Source organism: Macaca fascicularis, chromosome 7, assembly GCF_037993035.2.
Source record: "Macaca fascicularis isolate 582-1 chromosome 7, T2T-MFA8v1.1".
Classification (NCBI taxonomy): Eukaryota; Metazoa; Chordata; class Mammalia; order Primates; family Cercopithecidae; genus Macaca; species Macaca fascicularis.
Window position 1 is genome coordinate 128582178 of NC_088381.1, and position 24549 is coordinate 128606726.

The following is a 24549-nucleotide window of genomic DNA, read 5'->3' on the forward strand; positions in this document are numbered from 1 at the left end:
GAATATTAATTGTGTGTCCTTAAGGTCTAGATAAATTTTTAACAAAGAGACCACCCTCAGCATCTAGATGACAAAACTTAAGAGGACAATTCAGAAGCCCCCCACTATCTCCCTGTTCCCCATTCCCCCTCTTTTTGGATGTCTTTATCAAGGATTTTGTATTCGAAAGGGTCAAAAATAAAATAACACTAGGAAATGTTCTAAGGGGCAAGCATTTAAAGTAAATTAAAATTCCAAAGGGGGAAAAATGCTTGAAAACCTTATAATTAGCAGCATAAATAGCCCACTGAGAAGACAAAAACAAGAAGCCTTCAAAAAATGTACTTAACCTTAAGCCACATGGAGGGTTGGCAACCCAACTGAGTTGAACATGATATAATTAAACATGTAGAATATTAAACCATATGTTTATCCTGGATGAGTCGTGTGGAAGAGATCTAAGCTTTAAATTATACTAATGATATGGAAATTTAAGTTTTCTACATGAACATTTTTAATGTAAGTATATGAATAGTTTTTTTTTAAAGACGATAGACTAGAAACACTGTATGTGCGGGTGTCATCTAGATCAGTGCAGGATCAGAAGCCCTTTTCCACAGCATAGACAGATGGAAGATTGCCCTCTGGTTTGATGCTGAAGTGGGGGTAGAGTCTTTTGTTGTTTGCAGTTGTGTCTCTTTCCTTTGTAATTTGCACGAGATCTTAATTCCAAAAAGGATAATCCATTTCTGCTTCTTTGATTACTGTAGGTCAGTTGGGTTTGCCTGCTGCTGCTCTTTCTCAAAATTCAACTCTTTTTTTTTTTTTTTTTTTTTGAGACGGAGTCTCGCTCTGTCACTCAGGCTGGAGTGCAGTGGCGCGATCTCGGTTCACTGCAAGCTCCGTCTGCCAAGTTTGTGCCATTCTCCTGCCTCAGCCTCCCAAGTAGCTGGGACTACAGGTGCCCGCCACCAAACCCGGCTAATTTTTTGTATTTTTTTAGTAGAGACGGGGTTTCACTGTGTTAGCCAGGATGATCTCGATCTCCTGACCTCGTGATCTGCCCACCTCAGCCTCTCAAAATTCAACAGTTTAATGACATCATCCTAACCTTTACTTCAGGGTGGCCTTGTATTGTGTCTGCTTCCCAGCTACTCATATCTGCCTACTTCAGCATATTACAAAGCAGCTGTCTAGGTCACCTACTGTCATGATAAACTTGGTGAGATTTTCTTTTTTTGTAGACAGGCTTTATTTTGTTGCTGGTCAACCAAGATGTCATTTGATGTAGGATTTAACTTGTTTTTGCATTGCCCTAATATGTTGACATCTCTGGTAGATTTAAAATTTATAATAACAGAAAAGACCATATTTTTTATTTGTTTATTTTTTTGAGATGAAGTCTCACTCTGTTGCTCAGGCTGGAGTGCAGTGGCGTCATCTCAGCTCACTGCAACCTCTGCCTCCCAGGTTCAAGCAATTCTCCTGCCTCAGCCTCCTGAGTAGCTGGGACTACAGGCCCATGCCACCATGCGTGGCTAATTTTTTATATTTTTAGTAGAGATGGGGTTTCACCATGTTAGCCAGGATGGTCTCCATCTCCTGACCTTGTGATCCGCCCGCCTCAGCCTCCCAAAGTGCTGGGATCACAGGCGTGAGCCACCATGCCCGGCCAAGACCATGTGTTTCTACGCCACTGGAAATATCTAGTTACGTACCAAGCTTCAGGACAATAACTGAGATTCAGAACTTCCTTTTTTTTTTTTTTTTTTTTTTTTGAGACGGAGTCTCGCTTTGTCGCCCAGGCTGGAGTGCAGTGGCCGGGTCTCAGCTCACTGCAAGCTCCGCCTCCCGGGTTCACGCCATTCTCCTGCCTCAGCCTCCGGAGTAGCTGGGACTACAGGCGCCCGCCACCTCGCCCGGCTAGTTTTTTGTATTTTTAGTAGAGACGGGGTTTCACCATGTTAGCCAGGATGGTCTCGATCTCCTGACCTTGTGATCCGCCCCTCTCGGCCTCCCAAAGTGCTGGGATTACAGGCTTGAGCCACCGCGCCCGGCCGATTCAGAACTTCCTTGAACTTTTGTTTGCTTGTTTGTTTGTTTTTGTTTGAGACAGGGTCTCTCTCTGATGCCCAGGCTGGAGTGCAGTGGTATGATCTCAGCTCACTGCAACCTCCGCCTCCTGGGTTCAAGTGATTCTCCTGCATCAGCCTCTCGAGTAGCTGGGATTACAGGCCCCTGCCACCACACCCAGCTAATTTTTGTATTTTTAGTAGATATGGGGTTTCACCATGTTGGCCAGGCTTGTCTTGAATTCCTGACCTCAAGTGATCCGCCCACCTCAGTATCCCAGAGGGCTGGGATTACAGGCATGAGCCACCACACCTGGCCAAATTTTTTTTAAAAAATATTTTTTATTTTGGAATGATTTTGATTTACAGAAAAGTTACCAAAATAGTAGAGTTTCTACTTCCTTTCACCTAGTTCCCTTTAATTTTAACATCTTACATTATAATGATATATTTATCTAAACAAATTAACATTGGCACATTTTTATTAACTAACCTCTAGACTTTATTTGAATTTCACCAGTTGTTTTTTTTTTCCATTAATGTCTGTTTTCTGTCTTATGATCCAATCCAGGAGACCACGTTGCATTTAATTCCTTGAAATTTTAAAGCACATTTGTCAGAACAAAGTAGACAGGATATGGTGTGGTTTAGTGGAAAGGATGTGGATTTGAGGATCAAATAGATAGACACAGGTTTAATCCTAGCTCTGCCATTTATTAGCTACTTGACTATAAAAAGTAGACTAAGTTGTTGTGAGGATTAAATGAGATAAGATGTGCCAGAAAGCACCTGGTGATTAATTAATCCTTGGTAAATGTTTGTTATCTTCTTCCTGATATTGCAAAGTAGGAGACTTTTTAGTTGTGCATGCCTACTAAAATTCCTTTGGCTGTGTTTAGGGCCATCCCAAACCAGGTCACAGGAGTCTGCTTCAGAATTATTATCAACCAAATATAGTGCATTGACTTGGAAAACCACTTATTGGGCTTCTGCATGTCTTCTGTATATTTGCCTCTAGAGCATCAAGTTCAACAGATTATATAGAAGCAACAGTGGCTTTTTATGACATCTGTAGCCTGTAGCTAGCTACATTGGTATTCCATACCTCCAGTAGGACCAGCTGTGAAATCCACACCAAGATCCAGGGTCCTGTAGTCGGTTGACACTCAGAGCTCATTCTGCCAGCAATTCAAAGTAGACTCAAACATGGTCAGTTACATTAGAATGGAATACTAGACCTGAGGGTGTGTAGAGTTTATCTCAGAGCACTGGTTTTGTCAAATGGGTTGTAAAATAGATGAATACTTGCTTCTATTTCCTATGTGTGCCATGCTGTGAACATTGTCTGTTGTACTGATATGCTGTCTAAAACTGTGTTGTTCATGGAATACTACACAGCTATAAAAAAGAATGAAATCATGTCTTTTGTAGAAACATGGTTGCTGTGGGAAGCTGTTGTCTTAAGTGAATTAATGCAAAAACAGAAAACCAAATACCGCATGTTATTTATAAGTGGGAGCTAGGCCGGGTGTAATGGCTCATGCCTGTAATCCCAGTGCTTTGGGAGGCCAATCTGGGAGGATAGCTTGAGGCTAGGAGTTTGTGAACAGCCTGGGCAACATAGTGAGACCCTGTCTCTACAAAAAAATTAAAAAAATTAGCTGGGCATGGTGGTGAGCGTTTGTAGTTGCAGCTACCTGGCGGAAGGATTGCTTGCGTCCAGGAGTTTGACGCTGCTGCCTGGATGATGGGGGGGGGTGGGGGAAGAAGGTAGGAGCTAAACATTGGGTACACATGGACATAAAAATGGGAACAGCAGACACTGGGGACTCCAAAATTGGTGGGAGGGACAAAGGGGGTCAAGGGTTGAAAAACTACCTATTGGGTACTATGTTCACTATTTGGTTGAAGGGTTCAGTAGAAGCTTAAACCTCAACATGGTGCAGTATATCCATGTAACAAACCTAGACATGTACCCCCTGAATCTAAAATAAAAATAAAAATCTATCTGTGTTGTGATTTGGAAAAACAGGATTGAGGCTGGGATTGTGTGAGAGTGAAGAGAAGAAAACCAAGCTGCTTGTTTTTTTTTTTTTTGAGTTGGAGTCTCCTTCTGTTGCCCAGGCTGGAGTGCAGTGGCGCATCTCAGCTCACTGCAAGCTCCGCCTCCCGGGTTCACGCCATTCTCCTGCCTCAGCCTCCCGAGTAGCTGGGACTACAGGTGCCTGCCACCATACCCGGCTAATTTTTTTTGTATTTTTAGTAGAGATGGGGTTTCACCATGTTAGCCAGGATGGTCTTGATCTCCTGACCTCGTGATCTGCCCGCCTTGGCCTCCCAAAGTGCTGGGATTACAGGCGTGAGCCACCGCGCCCGGCCCAAGCTGCTTGTTTATGTATCTTTTCCTTCTAGCTTGAAGATAGTGAGGAGTGTAGGTAAAAATCTTTGGCCATTTTAGTATATTGAAGAAAATCTGGTGCAGCACAAAATCTTACACTCTGCTTGAATATATTTGATGGTTTTGCCATCAAGAATGGAGATTTCTTCTTTCATCAGTGAGTTTGGGCTGGGTGTGGTGGCTCACACCTGTAATCCCAGCACTTTGGGAGGCCCAGGTGGATGGATTGCTTGAGCCCAAGAGTTCGAGACCATCCTGGGTTAACATGGTGAAACCCCATCTCTACAAAAAATACAAAAATTAGCTGGGTGTGGTGGCACTCACCTGTAGTCCTAGCTACATGTGAGGCTGAGGTGGGAGGATTACCTGAGACAGGGCTGCAGTGAGCCGTGATCATGCCACTGAGCTCTAGCCTGGACACAGAGTGAGACCCTGTCCCAGGGGAAAACAAAAAGCATGTGTACTGGTACTATCAGTGTATTAGAGAAATTAGGTTCTAAAGTTATCTCCCATCCATTATTATTTAGTGATGGTTGATGATATGTAGTGAATATTTCTGAAGGATCATTTATTTGCCAAACACTTATTGAGCCCTAAGTTCAAGGCACTGTGTTTGGTACCAAAGGATAGAAAGATAAATATATTGAGGTCTCTGTTCCTGAGGAGCTTAAAATTTTGTGGGGGAGATAAGACATTGATAAGTAACAATACAGGATATGGGATTGGTGAGGATAAAGAGTCTGATTTTGAGAGGAGGAGGGCAATTGGGAGTGAGTTTTTAGCTGGGTCTTTAAGGACAATAATTTTGAGAGGACAAGGATAAAGGTTAATGAGAAGCAGAGGAAACAGAATGAGAAAAGCATGGAGCCATGAAGGTGTGTGGTATATTTCTGAAATAGAGAATAATCCAGTGCGTCTGGAGTGTGGGTTGTATGTAAATGTGGGATATTAGCTTAAAAGGCATGTTGGAGACAAATTATGAAGGACTTTGAATTAAATGCTGTTTGCTGTGGGACATACAGTGGTGATGTCTGTGTGTCATATCATGGCCACCATTGATGACCCAGGTTGTGCACTTGCCCCAAAACACTCAATCTTTTGCTGGGGGTTTTCAAACTTGTACTGGAAGAATAAAGTAAGACTAGTAGAGGGAATCTTAGATATAATGCTTGGGGATTCTCAGTGACCAAGGTATCTGCATGTTTAGGACACTGATAAGCAGTGGGTGAGATGGAGAGTGACCTAGTGAGTCATATGGGCTACAGTGGAGAGAAGACGTCCTGGCAGAGACTGAATGCCAGACTCTAGTCATCTCCCAAGCATAGCAGCCCTCTTACTTTTTTATGGTGATATGAATTTCCCCAGGAACCAGAGACACTTGAACTGGCCTAGGGAAGAATTGTTCATATTGGCAGTAAGGGAAAAGCAGCAGAGCCTCTTTGATGAAACTGTAAAATGTGAGCTGGGAGCTACTGGGAGCCATGTTTCCAAGGTTTTGGAGAAAGCTCCTTTGAAAACTAAACTGATGAGAAAGACAGAGGCAAGTGAAATGGGATAGCAGGTCTTCAAGTCCAGCCAGCTGCACTCCTGCTCTTCACATTGTTTGGTATTGTGATCCAAGAAATTCAACGTTTTGCCTAGGCCAGTTCAACTGGAGTTTCTGGTTCCTGAGGAAGTTCACAGCCAATAAAGGTATCATGCCAACCCCTGTGCCGGGGGCAAGCATTGTGATCAGCAGACCTAGCAGAACCACATACATGTGGGGTGGGGGACTATTTCCCAAAAGAAGTGGGGCAGAGATGCTATCCTTAGTAAAGGGAGAAAAGAGTAAGTATCCTCTTCTGATGAGTGAAGCACAACCTGGATCCATAGCCTTGGGGCTGGAAAAGAAGGTCTGCATTTGAGAAACACTGTCCCATTCCCATAGAATCTACTGTTAACTGAGGTAGGAATGCTAGAGGATGAGCAGACTTGGGAAGAGAAATAAAGGCCTCAATTTTTCCACTTTTGGGATTCAGCTGTCTTCAGAAACGTATGGACCAATGGAACAGAACAGAGGCCTCAGAAATAACGCCACACATCTACAACCATCTGATCTTTGACAAACCTGACAAAAAAAAAAAAAAAAGAAATGGGAAAAGGATTCCCTATTTAATAAATGCTACTGGGAAAACTGGCTAGCTATATGTAGAAAGCTGAAACTGGATCCCTTCCTTACACCTTATACAAAAATTAATTCAAGATGGATTAAAGACTTAAATGTTAGACCTAAAACCATAAAAACCCTAGAAGAAAACCTAGGCAATACCATTCAGGACATAGGCATGGGCAAGGACTTCATGACTAAAACACCAAAAGCAATGGCAACAAAAGCCAAAATTGACAAATGGGATCTAATTAAACCAAAGAGCTTCTGCACGGCAAAAGAAACTACCGTCAGAGTGAACAGGCAACCTACAGAGTGGGAGAAAATTTTTTCAATCTACTCATCTGACAAAGGGCTAATATCCAGGATCTACAAAGAACTTAAACCAATTTACAAGAAAAAATCAAACAACCCCATCAAAAAGTGGGCAAAGGATATGAACAGACACTTTTCAAAAGAAAACATTCATGCTGCCAATAGACACATGAAAAAATGCTCATCACCACTGGTCATCAGAGAAATGGAAATCAAAACCACAATGAGATACCATCTCACTCCAGTTAGAATGACGATCATTAAAAAGTCAGGAAACAACAGGTGCTGGAGAGGATGTGGAGAAATAGGAATGCTTTTACATTGTTGGTGGAAGTGTAAACTAGTTCAACCATTGTGGAAGATAGTGTGGCGATTCCTCAAGGATCTAGAACTAGAAATACCATTTGACTCAGCCATCCCATTACTGGGTATATACTCAAAGGATTATAAATCATGCTTCTATAAAGACACATGCACATGTATGTTTATTGCGGCACTATTCACAATAGCAAAGAGTTGGAACCAACACAAATGTCCATCAATGATAGACTGGATTAAGAAAATGTGGCACAAATATACCATGGAATACTATGCAGCCATAAAAAAGGATGAGTTCATGTCCTTTGTAGCGACATGGATGAAACTGGAAACCATCATTCTGAGAAAACTATCGCAAGGACAGAAAACCAAACACCACATGTTCTCACTCGTAGGTGGGAACTGAACACTGAGAACACTTGGACATAGGGCAGGGAATATCACACACCGGGGCCTGTCATGGGATGGGGAGATGGGGGAGGGATAGCATTAGGAGAAATACTTAATACTTAATGATGAGTTAATGGGTACACTAAATCAAAACGGCACATGTATACATATGTAACAAACCTGCATATTGTGCACATGTACCCTGGAACTTAAAGTATAATAATAAAAAAAAAGAACCTAAATAAAATTTGTGTTGAGATGCATGTGTTTTTAATCTTTCAAAATTATATATTATGGATGACAAATTATTTTCTCCTAAAAAAAAAAAAAGAAATGTAGGAAACTTGAGTTTGGTGGTTTTCTACACAGGCTGAGGTTCCATTTTAATTAAGAACCTGGTGCTGTCAGTGCTTTCCGCCTCAAAGCTCTGACCATTCCATGTTATTGACCCCCACCAGTGATAATGATGTGCATTTCAGAGTTTCTGTAATGTATGAGGCCCTAATATAGTAGGGCCTTTATATATGTCTATGTCATGTAATTTAAATATTACAGCAATTTAATGAAGTGTATTATATGCAGGAAGGAAACTGAGGTAAGGGAGGATTGGAAATTTGCTTCAAACACAGGTCTGACTGATGTAAAAGAAGGTTGGGCTCTTGTTATTGTATTATCCCGCCTCTTTTAGATAATACTACTGCCACTATACTAATGCTACTATTAATAATGGCCAGCAGTTACTAAGCTCTTACTTTATGCTATGTACTTTAAATGAAGTATCTTTTATTCTTTACAAGTACTATCCTGAACTTAGAATTGGGAAAACTGAGGCTTGAGGTCATATAAATCATGTGATAAAGCCAGCACTTGAATTCAACTCTCTTGGTACTAGAGACCAAATCTGTAAGTGCTATTTTCTACTGTCTTTAGGTCCATAAGTAAAGCTTATCTGACAGATTTCCAAGTCAGCTGTTGCTACTATCCTTCCAAGTTAGTAGTTTCCCACCTAGGAAAAGGATAAAGCTTGTAGCAATGCTACTTCTCACAATCTTTAGTGCTTTCTTTGCCTTAATCTTAAGTTTCGGGAGAAAGGAAAAGCAATTCACTTCACAATGTGGTTGGGGTCTCATCTTCAAAGACATAATTAAAACTGTCCTGGATAGCTGGGCATGGTAGCTCATGCCTGTAATCCCAGCACTTTGGGAGCCTGAGGTATGAGGACTGCTTGAGCCCAGGAATTCAAGACCAGCCTGGGCAACATGTGAGATCCCATTTCTTAAAAAAAAAAAACAAAAAAACATTAGCTGGGACTGGTGGCTAGCACCTGTAGTCCCAGCTACTTAGAAGGCTGAGGTGGGAGGATGACTTGAGCCTAGGAGTTCAAGGCTGCTATGAATTATGATCGGGCCACTACACTCCAGCCTGGGCAACAGGAGACCCTGTTTCAAAACAAACAAGCAAACAAACAAAAACTGTCCTAGTGGCATTAAACTATAATGCCATCTGAGTGGATGACCTCAATGTAGTATTGGCTACAAATTTTATTTGCACATATAACATTCTTTCAACATAAGTTTCCTGTTCTGTTGAAATATAAAGGTACTAGAGTGGCCTTTGTTCTTGAAGAGCTTCACTCTGAATCATGTAACTGGTCTGGATGTGGTCTTTCAATAAGACAATAGCAGCAGCATAATAAGCCTCCAGGTCAGCATAGTAGCATAGAATTTTGTGTTACCTATTTTAGTAAGTTTACGTTTGGTTAACTCCTGTTGAGGAACAATATGATGATCAAAGAGATGATATGGTTTATTTACTAGATGAATCCTTGATGTCTTCATACTAATGTAAAGCTCTGTCACAGCCTGCTTTGATCTGCTCGTTCCTGGGTGTGGTATCCAGCTGTTTGTCAGCGTCCCTCTCCATACCCATGGAAATCCCAACTGTATTGGGTTTTGGGTTGCCTACCAGGTTCACTGTTTAAAAATGTGAGTTGGAATGTTCCTTTTTATGTTTTTATTGAAAAGAACACAAGTTCTATGATGAATTAAAATTACTATAAATGCATATAGCTCATATTCATTGTATAAGATTAGTTGAAAAATCTTGTTTTCTTTTTCTTTTTTTTTTTTTTGAGACGGAGTCTTGCTCTGTCACCCAGGCTGGAGTGCAGTGGCCGGATCTCAGCCCACTGCAAGCTCCTCCTCTCGGGTTCGCCATTCTCCTGCCTCAGCCTCCCCAGTAGCTGGGACTACAGGCACCCGCCACTTCGCCCGGCTAGTTTTTTGTATTTTTTAGTAGAGACGGGGTTTCACCGTGTTAGCCAGGATGGTCTCGATCTCCTGACCTCATGATCCGCCCGTCTCGGCCTCCCAAAGTGCTGGGATTACAGGCTTGAGCCACCGCGCCCGGCCAAAAATCTTGTTTTCATATTGCCTTCTGATGGAGTTTGGGTCAGGTGAAGGTGGTTACAAAAATGACACTAAAATTTTCACATTACACTATTGTTTGATAGTCATTCATTAATTCTTCACTTAGTCTACTTATTAAATATCAACAAATCTTTATTTTGGAGATGAATAAGATGTGTCCTTTACAGTGGGAAAGTTTATTATTTAATAGAGCTGTTTACAGACTTCAATTTGCCTTCTTGATAAATGTGATGAACATGGTTTACAATTTACATAGATATTTAGGCTATCAGATCTTGGAATTGCTGAACTAAATTCTTCTGTATGTATTTTTTTTTTTTTTTTGAGACGGAGTCTCGCTCTGTCGCCCAGGCTGGAGTGCAGTGGCCGGATCTCAGCTCACCGCAAGCTCCGCCTCCCGGGTTCACGCCATTCTCCTGCCTCAGCCTCCCGAGTAGCTGGGACTACAGGCGCCCGCCACCGCGCCCGGCTAGTTTTTTGTATTTTTTAGTAGAGACAGGGTTTCACCGTGTTAGCCAGGATGGTCTCGATCTCCTGACCTCGTGATCCACCCGTCTCGGCCTCCCAAAGTGCTGGGATTACAGGCTTGAGCCACCGCGCCCGGCCATGTATTCTTATGTGATTTTATCCTAGGTATTTGGGGAAATAAATACTGTCTGATGGGGGAGTAGATAGCTTTTTCAAATTTTATATCTGCGAATGCATATTATCAGCCGAGCTTACATGACTATGCAATTATAAAGAAGTATAAAGCACAGGCTATTAAGTGGTCCAAAAGAAAATAAGTACTCTGCTCATAAATCTTTGAAATCATGGGAATGTTTCCAGACAGAACAAGATGGAATTTATCTTCCTAATTGTGACACAGTACCTTGAAAAACGCAACTGGGTGCGTGGAGACACGGATTTGTGTTTAATTTGCCATTTTAAAAGTTCCCCTGTCAAATTCAAGGTATTAAGTTGCTTTACGGAAGGCTAAGACCAAACTCTAGATGCAAGACCGGGGAACTGACTGCCGGAACGTTTGTGTTGCAGCGCCTCGCCCCTGGCCGGTGCTCTTTCGCGAAGGGACCATCTCTGCCAAGCGCCTGTTGGTAGGAACCTGCTTGGTGGCGTCTGAGGGGGCTTGTAAGGTGGCTGTGGCTGAAGCAGGCGCCCGGGGGAGTCTGTAGGAGGGAAACCGCCATGGATGATCAGGGTTGCCCTCGGTGTAAGACCACCAAATATCGGAACCCTTCCTTGAAGCTGATGGTGAATGTGTGCGGACACACTCTGTGAGTTGGGCGGCAGTGGATTCCCTGGGGGAGAGACGTGCTGGGTGGGAGGAGAGGGCCGGGAGATGCTAGGCCTCGTTTTAGTGGGAGCAAAGGGCGTTGGTGTTGTTGAAGAAGTTTGGTGGTGTTGAAGTTTCAACATTGGTGAGGAAATGGGAAAAGACGGCGTTGTGGCTTTAAATGGACGGTAGCCGCTAGCCCCGAGCGGCTCTGGCATGCTTTGAACTGCGGGTTCTCAGTGTGGCTCCCAGCAGTTTGTCAGGTTCCCTCCTCCATAGCCAATGAGTAGTATCCCGACTGTATTTCCAGGCTTTGTGGTGTTTATTGGGCTCTAGACATCGCTGATTAAAAGCGTGGGGGATTGGAGGGTTTATTTCATATGAAATGTTTTTATTGAAAAAGTGCGAAAGTGCTATGAAAACTTAAAATTTGCTTGAGTATATACTGCTGCTATTTATTGTATGAGTTAATTAAAAAACCCCATGTGTATGCCCACTTGTCCTGATGGAGTTCGGTTAGACTCCCATCATTAAAATGAAGAAAACCCGGACTCTAGGTAGTTAATTTTGAAGATATAATAATGGCTGGCATTTGAGTGCACATTTTGTGCCAGGCAGTGTTCTAAGCGCCTTACCATGAATTATCTCAGTTCATTCCTACAACAGTCCCATGAAGTAGGTACTGGTATTTCCATTTCACAGGGAAGGAAATCGAGACTGCTCAAGGGCCCTTATTAAGTGGGCCTTGAGAGAACTGGAACCCAGGAAGTCTGACTTTAGAACGCCCATTTTCAAGGGAAGGGGGTAGAAGGAGGGAGGTTGAGTTTGTGTATTTTGAAACAGGAATTGGTCAAAGTGTTTCTTGCCAGATTTCTTGTCAGATGTGGTTTAGTGAAGGTGGTTCTAGAAAGCACTTTGGGATAAAAAGGTGCCATGTAATGGTGAGCACATATTCCTGTAGTTTCTTTGAGGTTTATTGGAGGCAAAAAATAATGGATAATCTACAGTGTGTAGACAAGGTCTCCTCCCAATCCCCAAATGCTGACAAAAACGTAGAGCAATGACAGGGTCTTTAGCTAAGCATAAATTACATGATTAGCTGTAGCTATAATTATTATATGGGATTTATTAGCTTACTTAACTTTTCTAATCTTTATTTTCCTTTGCTTTACTCTGCAAAGGAAGTATAGTAGAGCTGTGATTGAATGGTTTAAGATTAGAAGTAAGGTAAAAGTAATCAAGAAGAATGCATGGAAAAGGGAATTCTATGTGGAAAACACTGTAGATAGACTGTTTTTAGAGAGATTTCGTTCAATTTCTCTCCATTTTTCTTTATCAGGTTTGTTATAGTGGAAACAGGAAAGTGGAACAGGAAAGAGAGTTTATTTTTTTGGGAAGGATGCTAACTAAATGTAATTTACCAGAAGGATGCTAAATGTAATTTTCTGGCCTAGCAGCAATTAGCGTTCAGGGAGGATTATATGATTTCAGTTAACATAAATGGCATTTTCATTAGGCAATTATAAAATATTTATTTTAATTGAAATTGCTTTTGTTGTGTCCTCAGCCCTTTTTGTTAAGGTCTAAGAGTTAAGACTTTTGTCTAATTCATTCTGGTGTTGCATTTAATCTGATTAATTTGCTAACCTGTTAGATAACAGGCTACATTTTACAGTCCTTTTTTGACTTGAAATGTGAACAAAATGAGTAAAAGGCTGTAGCATATTGGCTGAGAGAACAAGCTTTGGAATGAGCCTGTCTGATTTCACATTCTTTTACCGGCTCTGTGGCCTTAGGCAAATGACTAACTCTTTGTTAGCAGTTTTTCTTGTTTGTACAATAGAGAAAATATTGCTGCTTGTATCATGGTCCTTAAGTATTAAATAATATATGTAAAATATTTAGAGATATTTAGTAGAGTTTCTGTCACATAATATTTGTTTACTATATATTGGCTATTTTATTATTAATATTCTTTGCGTGTGGCATGGGTGATAAGTAGAAATAAAATTAAAACAGGACTTACTTGGCCTGCTATGAAATACTTGCACAATAATGATTAGCTTTAAATGATTTCGGTACACTATAAAACATGAAAATACAGCTTTGATTATAACGACTCTGTTGTAATTTTCTTTAGCATGTTGACTATCTAATTAGTCATCTTTTTAAAGAAGTACTTTAAGCTAACACACTGCTGTTTCTGAATGGAGGCGAGAACTCACTGATTTTTTTGGCAATCATTTAAAAAAGTTAAAATTATATAAACAATAATAAAAGCAACCTAAATTATTAAGTGAAAGGTAAACATTTTTGTAGTTCACCCCAGGAGGCGGAGCTTGCAGTGAGCTGAGATTGTGCCACTGCACTCCAACCTGGCAACCGAGCAAGACTCTGTCAAAAAAAAAAAAAAAAAAAAAGTTTCGTGGTTCACTTCTCCAGAGGTGACAACTTTTAGGTTGTTTGTGTATATTTTCAGATATTTTCTATGCATATGTAAACATGGGTGTGTTTGGGTAGAATACTTTTTCTTCCTTTAGCATAAACAGGAATATAGCAGAAACATATATATGTGTGTATATATGTATATATTTCCTTGCTTTTTTCATTATGTATATTGGATAATCTCTCTAGATCAATATGCATATGTTTTTTTCTTTTAACAATTTGATAGTAGTCCATTGTTCAAATATAATTTATTTACCCAAATTTTAAAAATTAATATTTATTTAATTTTCAGTTTTTCCCTGGAGTAACCATCCATAAATATGCATATATTTATATCTTTGATATCTTTATATATATATCTTTGAGCACTTAGGCCAGTATATCATAAGATATAACAGGTAAAAATCACAGGGTAATGTCCAGTAGTAGAATTGTTGGGTCAGAGTTTCTGGCTTTTAAATTTGATAAATATGGCCCAGTTGTTCTCAAAAAAGATTATGTCAAGACAGGCATGGTTGTGCCTACCTGTAATCCTAGCTACTTCGGGGCTGAGGAGGGAGGATTGCTTGAGCCCAGCAGTTCCAGACCAACTTGGACAACGTAGGGAAACCCCATCTTTAAAAAAAAAAAAAGATCTTGTCAATTATGTTCCCAACAACTGTATGGAGATTCCTATTGCCAATATTGGGTAATAGTATTTTTTAAAATCTTGCATTTTAAAAGATGTTTAAAAGCATCTTATCAGATGTTTTTCTGATAAGAAAAACATCTTGGATTTTTTTTTTTTTTTTGAGACGAAGTCTTGTTCTGTCACCCAAGCTGGAGTGCAGTGGCATGATCTCGGCTCACTGCAACCTCCATCTCTCAGGTTCAAGTGATTCTTCTGCCTCAGACTCCCAAGTAGCTGGGATTACAGGTGCATGCCACCATGCTCGGCTAATTTTTGTATTTTTAGTAGAGATGGGGGTTTCACTGTGTTGGCCAGGCTGGTCTCAAACTACTAACTTGGTGATCCAGCCACATCCATCCTCTCAAAGTGTTGAGATTACAGGCATGAACCACCACGCCCGGCCTGAGATGGAGTTTTGCTGTTGTTGCCCAGGCTGGAGTGCAATGGTGTGATAGCTTACCGCAACCTCCGCCTTCCGGGTTCAAGCAATTATCCTTTCTCAGCCTCCCGAGTAGCTGGGATTACAGAGATGCACCACTACGCCCGGCTAATTTTGTAGTTTTAGTAGAGACGGGGTTTCTCCATGTTGGTCAGGCTGGTCTTGAACTCCCAAACTCAGGTGATCTGCCCGCCTCGGCCTCCCAAAGTGCTGAGATTACAGGTGTGAGCCACTGTCCCCGACCTCATCTTGGCTCTTAATGAAAAATTTTTTTGATACTTCGTTGGGTTTTTATAGCATGTATTTCATGGGATTGAATATAGGCATTTTAATAATATGATTGTTAGCTTGAGAGGAGCAGGTATTATTTTGCTGAATGATTCTGGCTCAGTCTTACGATGTTGTAGTCAAGTTGTTGGCTAGGACTGCAGTCTGGACTTGACTGGGCCTGGGGTATCCGTTTCCAAGGTCACTCATGTGGCTCTTTTCAGGAGGCTTCAGTTCCTCCCCATGGACTCTTCCATAGGTCTACTTATGACATGGCTTCTCCCAGAACTAATGATATGAGCAGAGGTGAGGAAGGTTGGGGAGATGGAGCGGGGAAGAGAGAAAGGGAGAGAGGAAGGGAACTGGAAGCTGCAGAGCCTTTTAAAACCTAATGATAGAAGTGATATACCATCACCTCTGGTGTACTGTAGTGTTATAATGTGGGAGAGTACACACAAAAGTGTGAATACCAAGAGTGTGAATATCACTGGGCTATCTTGAAGGCTGACTTCCACAGGATTTTATTAACTTATTTTTTTTTTCGTGTCCTCAAGTAGCGAAGACTTTTTGGAGGCAAGTGATAAAGTGAGTAGGAGTAGTGCTTCATAAAAGAGGAACTATAGGGTTATGGAAAAATTAACTAGGAGTTTTACTTAAGGGAGAAAATACAGGAGCAGAGATGAGAGAAAAGAGGTGAAACATTATTAAATACCTTTCTGTCTTAGCTGCTTGCAATTGAAGAAGGATATTTCTCTACTTATCAATTTAATCTAGCAAATGCACAAATGAATTGATTGTATGCATATAGAAGAAGATTGGATTTCGTGGTTTTTTTTTTTTCTGTTCAAGGATGAACATTGTCTCAATTACAGAAAATGGTAGGTTTTTTTTTCTTTATCAGGCCACTTATTTCAAGAAATGGGCCTTCCGTTCTGAAGGCATATAGAATTATATGGAGGCGGTGGTATCTAATTCTCATTAAAGTACAAGCTTTAATAATTTAATTTCTGGTTGGACGCCGTGGCTTATGCCTGTAATCCCAGCACTTTGGGAGGCCGAGGCGGGTGGATCACCTGAGGTCAGGAGTTCAAGACCATCCTGGCCAACATAGTGAAACCCCTTATCTACTAAAAACACAAAAATTAGCCGGGTGTGGTGGCGTGTGCCTGTAATCCCAGCTACTTGGGAGGCTAAGGCAGGAGAATCACTTGAACCTGGGAGGTGGAGGTTGCAGTGAGCTGAGATCATACCACTGTACTCCAGCCTAGGCTACAGAGCAAGACTCTGTCTTAAAAAAAAATTAATTTCTATCCCAACCATTCTTGGCAAAACTTGTCTCTGGAAATTTTACATGCTAAATCTACTTTTTTCTTTAAACACGCACAAGACACAAAGCACAAGATAAGCAAAATCAAGCACCTACCATCCTGATATATAAAGGCAATATTTTGTGATAGTTACTTAAGATCTTTCTCTTTCTTTTTTCCCTTTTTATTTTTCTGTTCTCCTATTTCTCATTTACTGATGTTACTGGATAGTTTATCCTGAAGAGTCTGAATTTTGCTTATTGCATCTTTGTGATATTGTTAAATATGTTCTTCTGTTCTCAGTATTTCCTCTAAATTGTTAGTTATGTTTAAAAGTTTTATCAGATTGTTTGAATTTATTTGTTGATAAGAATGATAAGTGGTATTAAGTCATTTAATGTACTGATCTTATTCAGTACCTTTGTGCAAATTGGGAAACAGAGCCCCCTCTGGGTAGAAAATTAGGAAAAGGCACTTATTCTAGGTGGAAGATTTAGAAAAGGGACATTCTAGATATTAATTTATAATTTTCTGTTGTGATAAGAGGACACAACTCTATAAAATTTCAGTCTTTTGAAGTTTTTTGAAAGCTTACTTATGGTCCAGCATATAGCCTGTCTTTGTGAACAATCATTGTACATTTGAAAAGAATATGCATTCTGTGGTTGTTGGGTGTAGTGTAGTATAAGTTATAAATGTGGTACATACTACCATACCCATCTTGGTTGATAGCATTACACAGATCTTCTGTATCTTTATTAATTTATTTTATCTACTCATCTTATGAATTACTCCACTATGATTATAGATTGGTCAGTTTTTCTTGTAAGTTTTGTCATGCTTTATGCATTTTGGAACTCTCTTCTTAGGTACATATTTGGGATTGTTATGCCTTCCTAATACATTTCTCCTTTTATCATTATGAAATGGCCCTCTTTATCTCTTGTAATACGCTTTTTCCTGAAGATTCTATTTGATAATAATTTAGCACTGTCAGTTTTCTTGTGCTTACTATTTGATAGTATGCTTTTTTCCATTCATTTACTTTAAAAAATTTTTTTAAGCCATGTAGTATAACTCCTGGGCTCAAATGATCCTCCTGCCTCAGCCTCCTGAGTAGCCAGGGCTACAGGTGCATGGCACCTCACCTGGCTAATTTTTATTTATTTTTATTTTTGTATTTTTTATTTTATTTATTTATTTTTTTGAGATGGAGTCTTGCTCTGTCGCCTAGGCTGGAGTGCAGTGGTGTGATCTCAGCTCACTGCAAGCTCCACCTCCCAGGTTCATGCCATTCTCCTGCCTCAGCCTCCCGAGTAGCTGGGACTACAGGCACCCGCCACCATGCCGGGCTAATTTTTTGTATTTTTAGTAGAGACAGAGTTTCACCGTGTTAGCCAGGATGGTCTTGATCTTCTGACCTCGTGATCTGCCCACCTTGGCCTCCCAAAGTGCTGGGATTACAGGTGTGAGCCACCGTGCCCAGCATTTTTTTTTTTTCTTTTTTAAAATTTTTAGTAGAGATGGGGTCTTGCTATGTTTCCCAGGCTGGTCTCAAACTCCTGAGCTCAAGTGATCTGCATGCCTCAGCCTCCCAAAATGTGGGGATTACAGGTGTGAGCCATCACGCCCAGCCATCTCAGGGTTGGTTTCTATTGACTGCAGGTTACATTTTTCTTCTTATTTATTTTTGCATGTTTACTACTTTTTAATTGTCGGTGGTACATTATAGAAATTCTGGATTTTGTCTTTTTGTGAAAAGTGTTGATTTTTAAAATTCTTGCAGGTAGTTCAGTTACTGGCAGATCACTTTGAACTTGTGTAGGCTTGGTTTTACTCTTTGCTAGAATGATATGTGGAGAACCCATTGTTTCCTTCCTTTAGTGTAACTCAACCTCACATTTTTAATCCTTCAAAAACTTGTTGGGGCTTGATTTTAGTCTTTTTAAGGGTGCACCTAGTGTATGCCTTATTCTAGGATGTGGTTCTTACTCTTAGTTGAGGCATTTTTGATATCTCAGCTGGATATCTGAGCTGTTAATAAGGTGTTAATGTGGTTTCTCTGCTTTGGCTGGTGGGAACTCTAAGTGTACCCAGTATTCCTCAACTCGAGTGTATTTTCGTCTCTTAACCACTCTCTTTTAAGCCTTGATTAGTTTTGCCCTACACATGTGCAGCCTATTTCTTGGCCAGGGATTTATGGGAGAATCCTACATGTCTTCTAGCCTCTCTGCCTTGTGGATTTCAGCCACATCAGCTACCCTGCATTCTGATCTCTGCCTATTTGGCTGAGCACAATCACTATTCCCTTCTTAAACTCTTGCTTGCCGGGCCATGGTCATGGCAATTTTTCCCAGATAGAAAGCTGAGGCAATTGTAGGGCTCACCTTGTGAGTTTCCTATCTCTCAGGGATGTCCTGTCCTGCCTGTTGTCTAAGGCCTGTAAACAGTTGTATTATGCACTTTATTTTATGGTTGCTCATGGTGGGAAGGCTAGTCTGGCATCAGTTACTCCGTCATATTTGTTAGCGAAAGCTAGCCTCACTATTGTTAAAGCATTTACTTCTGCCTGTAGTCTTGCAGATTTTTCCCAGTTTCCCAGTGTACCTCTTGTTTTTCTTTTTTGTTTGAGACAGTCTCGCTCTGTTGCCTAGGTTGGAGTGCAGTGGTGCGATCTTGGCTCACTGCAACCTTGCCTCCCGGGTTCAAGCAATTCTCATGCCTTAGCCTCCTGAGTAGCTGGGATTACAGGTGTGTGCCACCACGCCTGGCTAATTTTTGTATTTTTAGTAAAGATGGGGTTTGGCCATCTTGCCCAGGCTGGTCTTGAACTCCTGAACTCAAGTGATCTGCCCACCTTGGCCTCCCACCTTGGTCTCCCAAAGTGCTGGGATTACAGGCATGAGCTGTTGCGCCCGGCCCCAGTTTATTTTCTTTACCTCGAAATTGGCAGTGCCCTGTTAACATTTTCTTTTTTGTTGTACAGTTCTGATTACTTTTTTGTTTTTACTACCTCAGCTCCTTCCCTAATACTTTTGTAAGCATTGTTTTCTTTTAATGGAGTGTTTTGAGGTTGATTAGCAGTATAATGATGCAGAACAGCGCTAGAGAATTGATGCCTCCTGTCTTCTGACTGGTAATTACAGTGAAGATGTCTCAAGATTCTTCTGAAGGGGAGGTAGTTTGTGCTTTCACACATATGTAAGAGTTGGTGTTGCATGTATTATCAAGAGACAGTTTGAGGAGTAGAAGGAACACCAAATCTCAAGTTAGAAAATCTAGGCTCTAGTTTCACCATAGACTAGCGAGTTATAGGCCAGCCTTTTAACTTTGATTTGTTCACTTGTTTATAATAGATAGCATCCAGCCCCCTGAAGCTCTTAAAATTTGGGTAATTTAATAGTTACTTAGAAAATTATTGGCTGTGTGCAGTGGCTCACATCTGTAATCCCAGTGCTTTGGGAGGCCGAGGCAGGTGGATTACAAGGTCAGGAGTTCGAGACCAGCCTGATCAACATGGTGAAACTCCATCTCTACTAAAAATACAAAAAATTAGCCAGACGTGGTGGGGCATGCCTGTAATTCCAGCTACTCGGGAAGCTGAGGCAGGAGAATCGCTTGAACCAGGGAGGCGGAGGTTGTAGTGAGCCGAGACTACACCACTGCACTCCAGCCTAGGTGATACAGAGTGAGACTCTGTCTCAAAAAAAAAAAAAAAAAGAAAAGAAAAAATCATTGTAGTCAGTAGTCTTTTCTTTGACCTTACAACATTAATAAAACTCTTTCATAAAATAAAGTTTTAGTTATTTAGTTATTTGTGTTAGTTGTAATTGTTTTTTCCCAGTGTGAGGGATGGTGCTGATCACTCTGCAGAATATGAATATTTCGTTACGGATTGCTTATTATATGGCTCTAATATATATTTTTTGTTTGATCAGAAATGACTGTTAGTGTACTTCAGTCTTTAAGATGCAGCATGCTAATATACTTAGTTACTTTTCTTATTGAGTGTAACTTATAGTTCTTTAAAACTATGTTTACAAGATATTTAGTGATTATATTATTTGTAATATTTCTACTCTCCTCTAATTCTCTTCTACACTGGGAATCCTTTTCAAAGATTTATTTCATATATATATATATATATATATATACATACACGCGCGCACACACACACACACACACACAAAATTATGTCTTTTTAAATTTTTTTTTCTGAGATAGAGTCTTGCTCTGCTCCCCAGGCTGGAGTGCAGTGGTGTGATCTTGGCTCACTGCAAGCTCCGCCTCCCTGGTCCACGCCATTCTCCTGCCTCAGCCTCCTGAGTAGCTGGGACTACAGGCACCTACCACCACGCCCGGCTAATTTTTTGTATTTTTAGTGGGGACAGGGTTTCACCGTGTTAGCCAGGATGGTCTCGATCTCCTGACCTTATGATCCGCCTGCCTCAGCCTCCCAAAGTACTGGGATTACAGGCGTAAGCCACCGCGCCCTACCCAAAATTATGTCTTAATGATGGGTATACATTCTGAGAAACTCATGTTAGTCAGTTTTACTGTGTGCACATCATACAGTGTGCTTATGGTATAGTACCTGGTATAGTCTATTGTATACCTAAGCTATATGGTGTAGCTTATTGCTCTTAGGCTACAGGTCTATGTAGCCTGTGTTATTGTACTGAGTACTGTAGGCAGTTGTAACACAATGGTTTTTGTGTATCTAATCATATCTAAACATAGAAAAGGTACAGTAAAAAAGGATAAAATGATACGCCTATATAGGGCAGTTACCATGAAAGGAGTTTGCAGGACTGGAAGTTGTTCTGGGTGAGTCAGTGAGTAAGTGGTGAGTGAATGTTAAGGCCTAGGATATTACTATACACTACTGTAGACATTATAAGCCCTGTATACTTAGGCTACACTAAATTTATAAAAAAATTTTCTTTCTTCAACAATAAACCCTAGCTTATGGTAACAATTTTACTTTATAAATTTTTCTTTTTTTGAACTTTTTGACTGTTTTGTAATACCTAGCTTAAAACACAAATTATGCAGCTATACAAAAATATTTTATTTATGTCCTTATTCTATAATACTTAAACTTTTTTTCTATTGAAAACATTTTAAGGCCAGGAGTGGTGGTTCACGTTTGTAATCCCAGCACTTTGGGAGGCTGAGGCAGGCAGATCACTAGGTCAGGAGATCGAGACCATCCTGGTTAACACAGTGAAACACCATCTCTACTGAAAATACCAAAAATTAGCCGAGCGTGGTGGCACACACCTGTCGTCCCAGCTACTTGGGAGGCGCAGGCAGGAGAATCGCCTGAACCTGGGAGGCAGAGGTTGCAGTGAGCCGAGATTGTGCCACTGCACTCCAGCCTGGGTGACAGAGCGAGACTGTCTCGGGGGGGGAAAAAAAAAGAAAATATTTTAAATTTAGTTTTTCCTTTTTTTGAGACAGGGTCTCACTCTGTCAACCAGGCTGAAGTGCAGGGGCATGATCACGGCTCACTGCAGTCTTGACATCCCTGGCTTAAGCAATCCTTCAGCTGTAGCCTTCTGAACAGCTGGGACTCCAGGTTGGCGCCACCATGCCTGGTTAATTTTTTTGATTTTTAGTAGGGATGAGGTATCATTATGTTGCCTAGGCTGGTCTTGAACTCCTGGACTCAAGTGATCCTCTCGCCTTGACCTCCCAAAGTGCTGGGATTGCAGGCGTGAGCCACTACACATGGCCCTATTTTTGTTTTTACTTTTTTAGCTTTTTCATTAAAAACTAAGACAAACATACACAGTAGGACACACATTAATTAGCCTAGGCCTACACAGGGTCAAGGATCATCAATATCACTGTCTTCCCTCTCACGTTTTTTCCCATTGGAAAGTCTTCGAGAGCAATAACATGCATGGAGTTGTCATCTTCTATGATAACAATGCCTTCTTTTAGAATACCTCCTGAATGATCTGCTGAGGCTGTTTCACAGTTAACTTTTTTTTTTTAATTAGTAGAAGGAGTACACTATAAAATAAGGATTAAGAGGTCATAGTATAGTAAATATACAAACCAATATCATAGTCATTTATTATCATTATTAACTACTATGCACTGTACATAATTGCATATGCTATATTTTCATATGACTGGTGGCAGTAGGTTTGTTTACCCTAGTATCACCATAAGCAAGTGAGTAATGTGTTGTGCTAAGATGTTAGGATGGCTACGAAGTCATTAGGTGATAGGAATTTTTCAGCTGTATTATAATCTTAAGGAACAGACATCATTGTATACGTGGTCTGTCTTTGACCAAAATGTCCTTGTGTAGTGCACGACTATATATAGTTTTGAATTTTGGAGGAAATCTATCCAGATTTCTACCTGCAGGTATCAGAAAGTTTCATAGCATCTTTGGCTTCATGGACATTCTCTTTTCCATGGAAATTATGTTCTCAAACTTGTAGTCCAAGGGTCAAACAGGTGAATCTATCTATTGGATGTTCAAACTTATTTGTTAAATTGCAAATTATTTTATTCTGTAAGGATCTAAAATAGTAGTTCATTAGTTTCCTTTAGGGATACAAATATAAAAATGGAATTAATTTTTTCTCATTGCTTTTTTTCTGCTGTGGGCATAAAAATATTATGTCTAACAAATATATACTGATAGTATGATTGCCCGGGTTGGAATCCTAGGTTTGCTACTTATTATTAGCTGTGAGATTTAGGGAAAATTAGTGATTCTTGTTAAAACTTTTTCTCATCTGTACAATGGGTTCACTAGTTAGTAGTGATACCTTACTGTGAAGATTAGATGAGGCACAGTTAGAGTAAATTTAAGAATTCAAGTAAATCTATGAATTCAAGTAAATTTACTCTATCATCCATACAGAGTTATTTTCAGTATTCTATGTCCAAAAAATATAGTTTTTCAGTTTCAGGACTCTTTTGGCAATTTATTTTCAGTTTACTTAGCAGCTTGTTCCTGAGACAGCAAATAGAATGAGAATAATTGAGTGAAAATTAAATGAGATTTTAATGGTTTTCTTCAGGTTTCAAATGTGTTAAGCCTATTTTTAAAGAAAAAACAAGACAACAGTAATTTACTAGTTGTTGGTGTTTACTAATAAATGTATTTGCAGTCTTTCTCATACACTCAATAAATTTTCCAGCCAGTGATTCCAAAGCTTACCTCATCCTAAGAATCATCTGGGGTGCTGCTTTAAAATGCAGATTTCTGGGCCCTACCATAGTCTTTCGAGGTGGGGACCAGTATTTTATACTCTCTAGGTAAATTTTGTGGTCTAAGAGGGTTGAAAACACAGTTCTGGGGAAACAACAGTGAATGTGGCAGACATGGCTTCTGCCCCCTTTTCTTTTATAGTGTCTTAGTTCTTCTTTTGAGTCATTAAAAATAAATTAGTTTTTCTTTCTGTTTTTTTTTTTTTGGAGACAGAGTCTCGTTCTGTCGCCTAGGCTGGAGTGCAGTGGCGTGATCTCGGCTCACTGCAAGCTCCGCCTCCCAGGTTCACGCCGTTCTCCTGCCTCAGCCTCCCGAGTAGCTGGGACTACAGGCGCCCACCACCAAGCCCGGCTAATCTTTTTTGTATGTTTTTAGTAGAGGTGGGGTTTCACCATGTTAGCCAGGATCGTCTCGATCCCCTGACCTCGTGATCCGCCCACCTCGGCCTCCCAAAGTGCTGGGATTACAGGCATGAGCCACCGCGCCCGGCTTTTTTTTTTTTTTTTTAACAAGGAAGAAAAGGAAAGTTTATAGTTATAAAAATTTTCTTTGTAGTTAAGATGTGAAAGTGGGCTTTATTGTTAAATAAGCTATTTTTTTTTTTTAATTACTCTTTGCTAAAGAAACATAAACCTGAAGTCTTGCAGCCTAATTTTAGCTGTTCTGCTGATTTAGGAAAAGGTCCTTTGGGGAAGCAAATCATTTTGGTTGATTGGGTACAGGTTTTGCAAAGTTAGCATCAAGGGAACAAAAATGTTTGGGTGATACCAAATATACAAATGTACGTGGTTCCAAATACGGAAATGGTTTTGTCTAAAGCAGCCACTGAAGAGAAATTATCTAAATATTAGCCCCTTT

General features: G+C 40.4%; 1 protein-coding gene across 8 annotated transcripts in view; it reads left to right on the forward strand.

Annotated features, from left to right (window-relative positions):
* The window catches only part of MNAT1 (MNAT1 component of CDK activating kinase), a 253495-nt gene that overhangs the window by 1614 nt on the left and 227332 nt on the right, over positions 1-24549 (forward strand). For 6 of the 8 annotated variants that reach the window (XM_065548876.2, XM_005561431.4, XM_065548877.1 and 3 more), the window contains exon 1: positions 11130-11321. The exons of the other annotated variants lie outside the window; for them this stretch is intronic. In XM_065548876.2, coding sequence (XP_065404948.1) covers positions 11233-11321 — 89 coding nt within the window. In that variant the 5' untranslated portion in view covers positions 11130-11232. Of the gene's footprint in view, positions 1-11129; positions 11322-24549 lie in introns of those variants that run through there. 8 annotated transcript variants of the gene reach the window in all.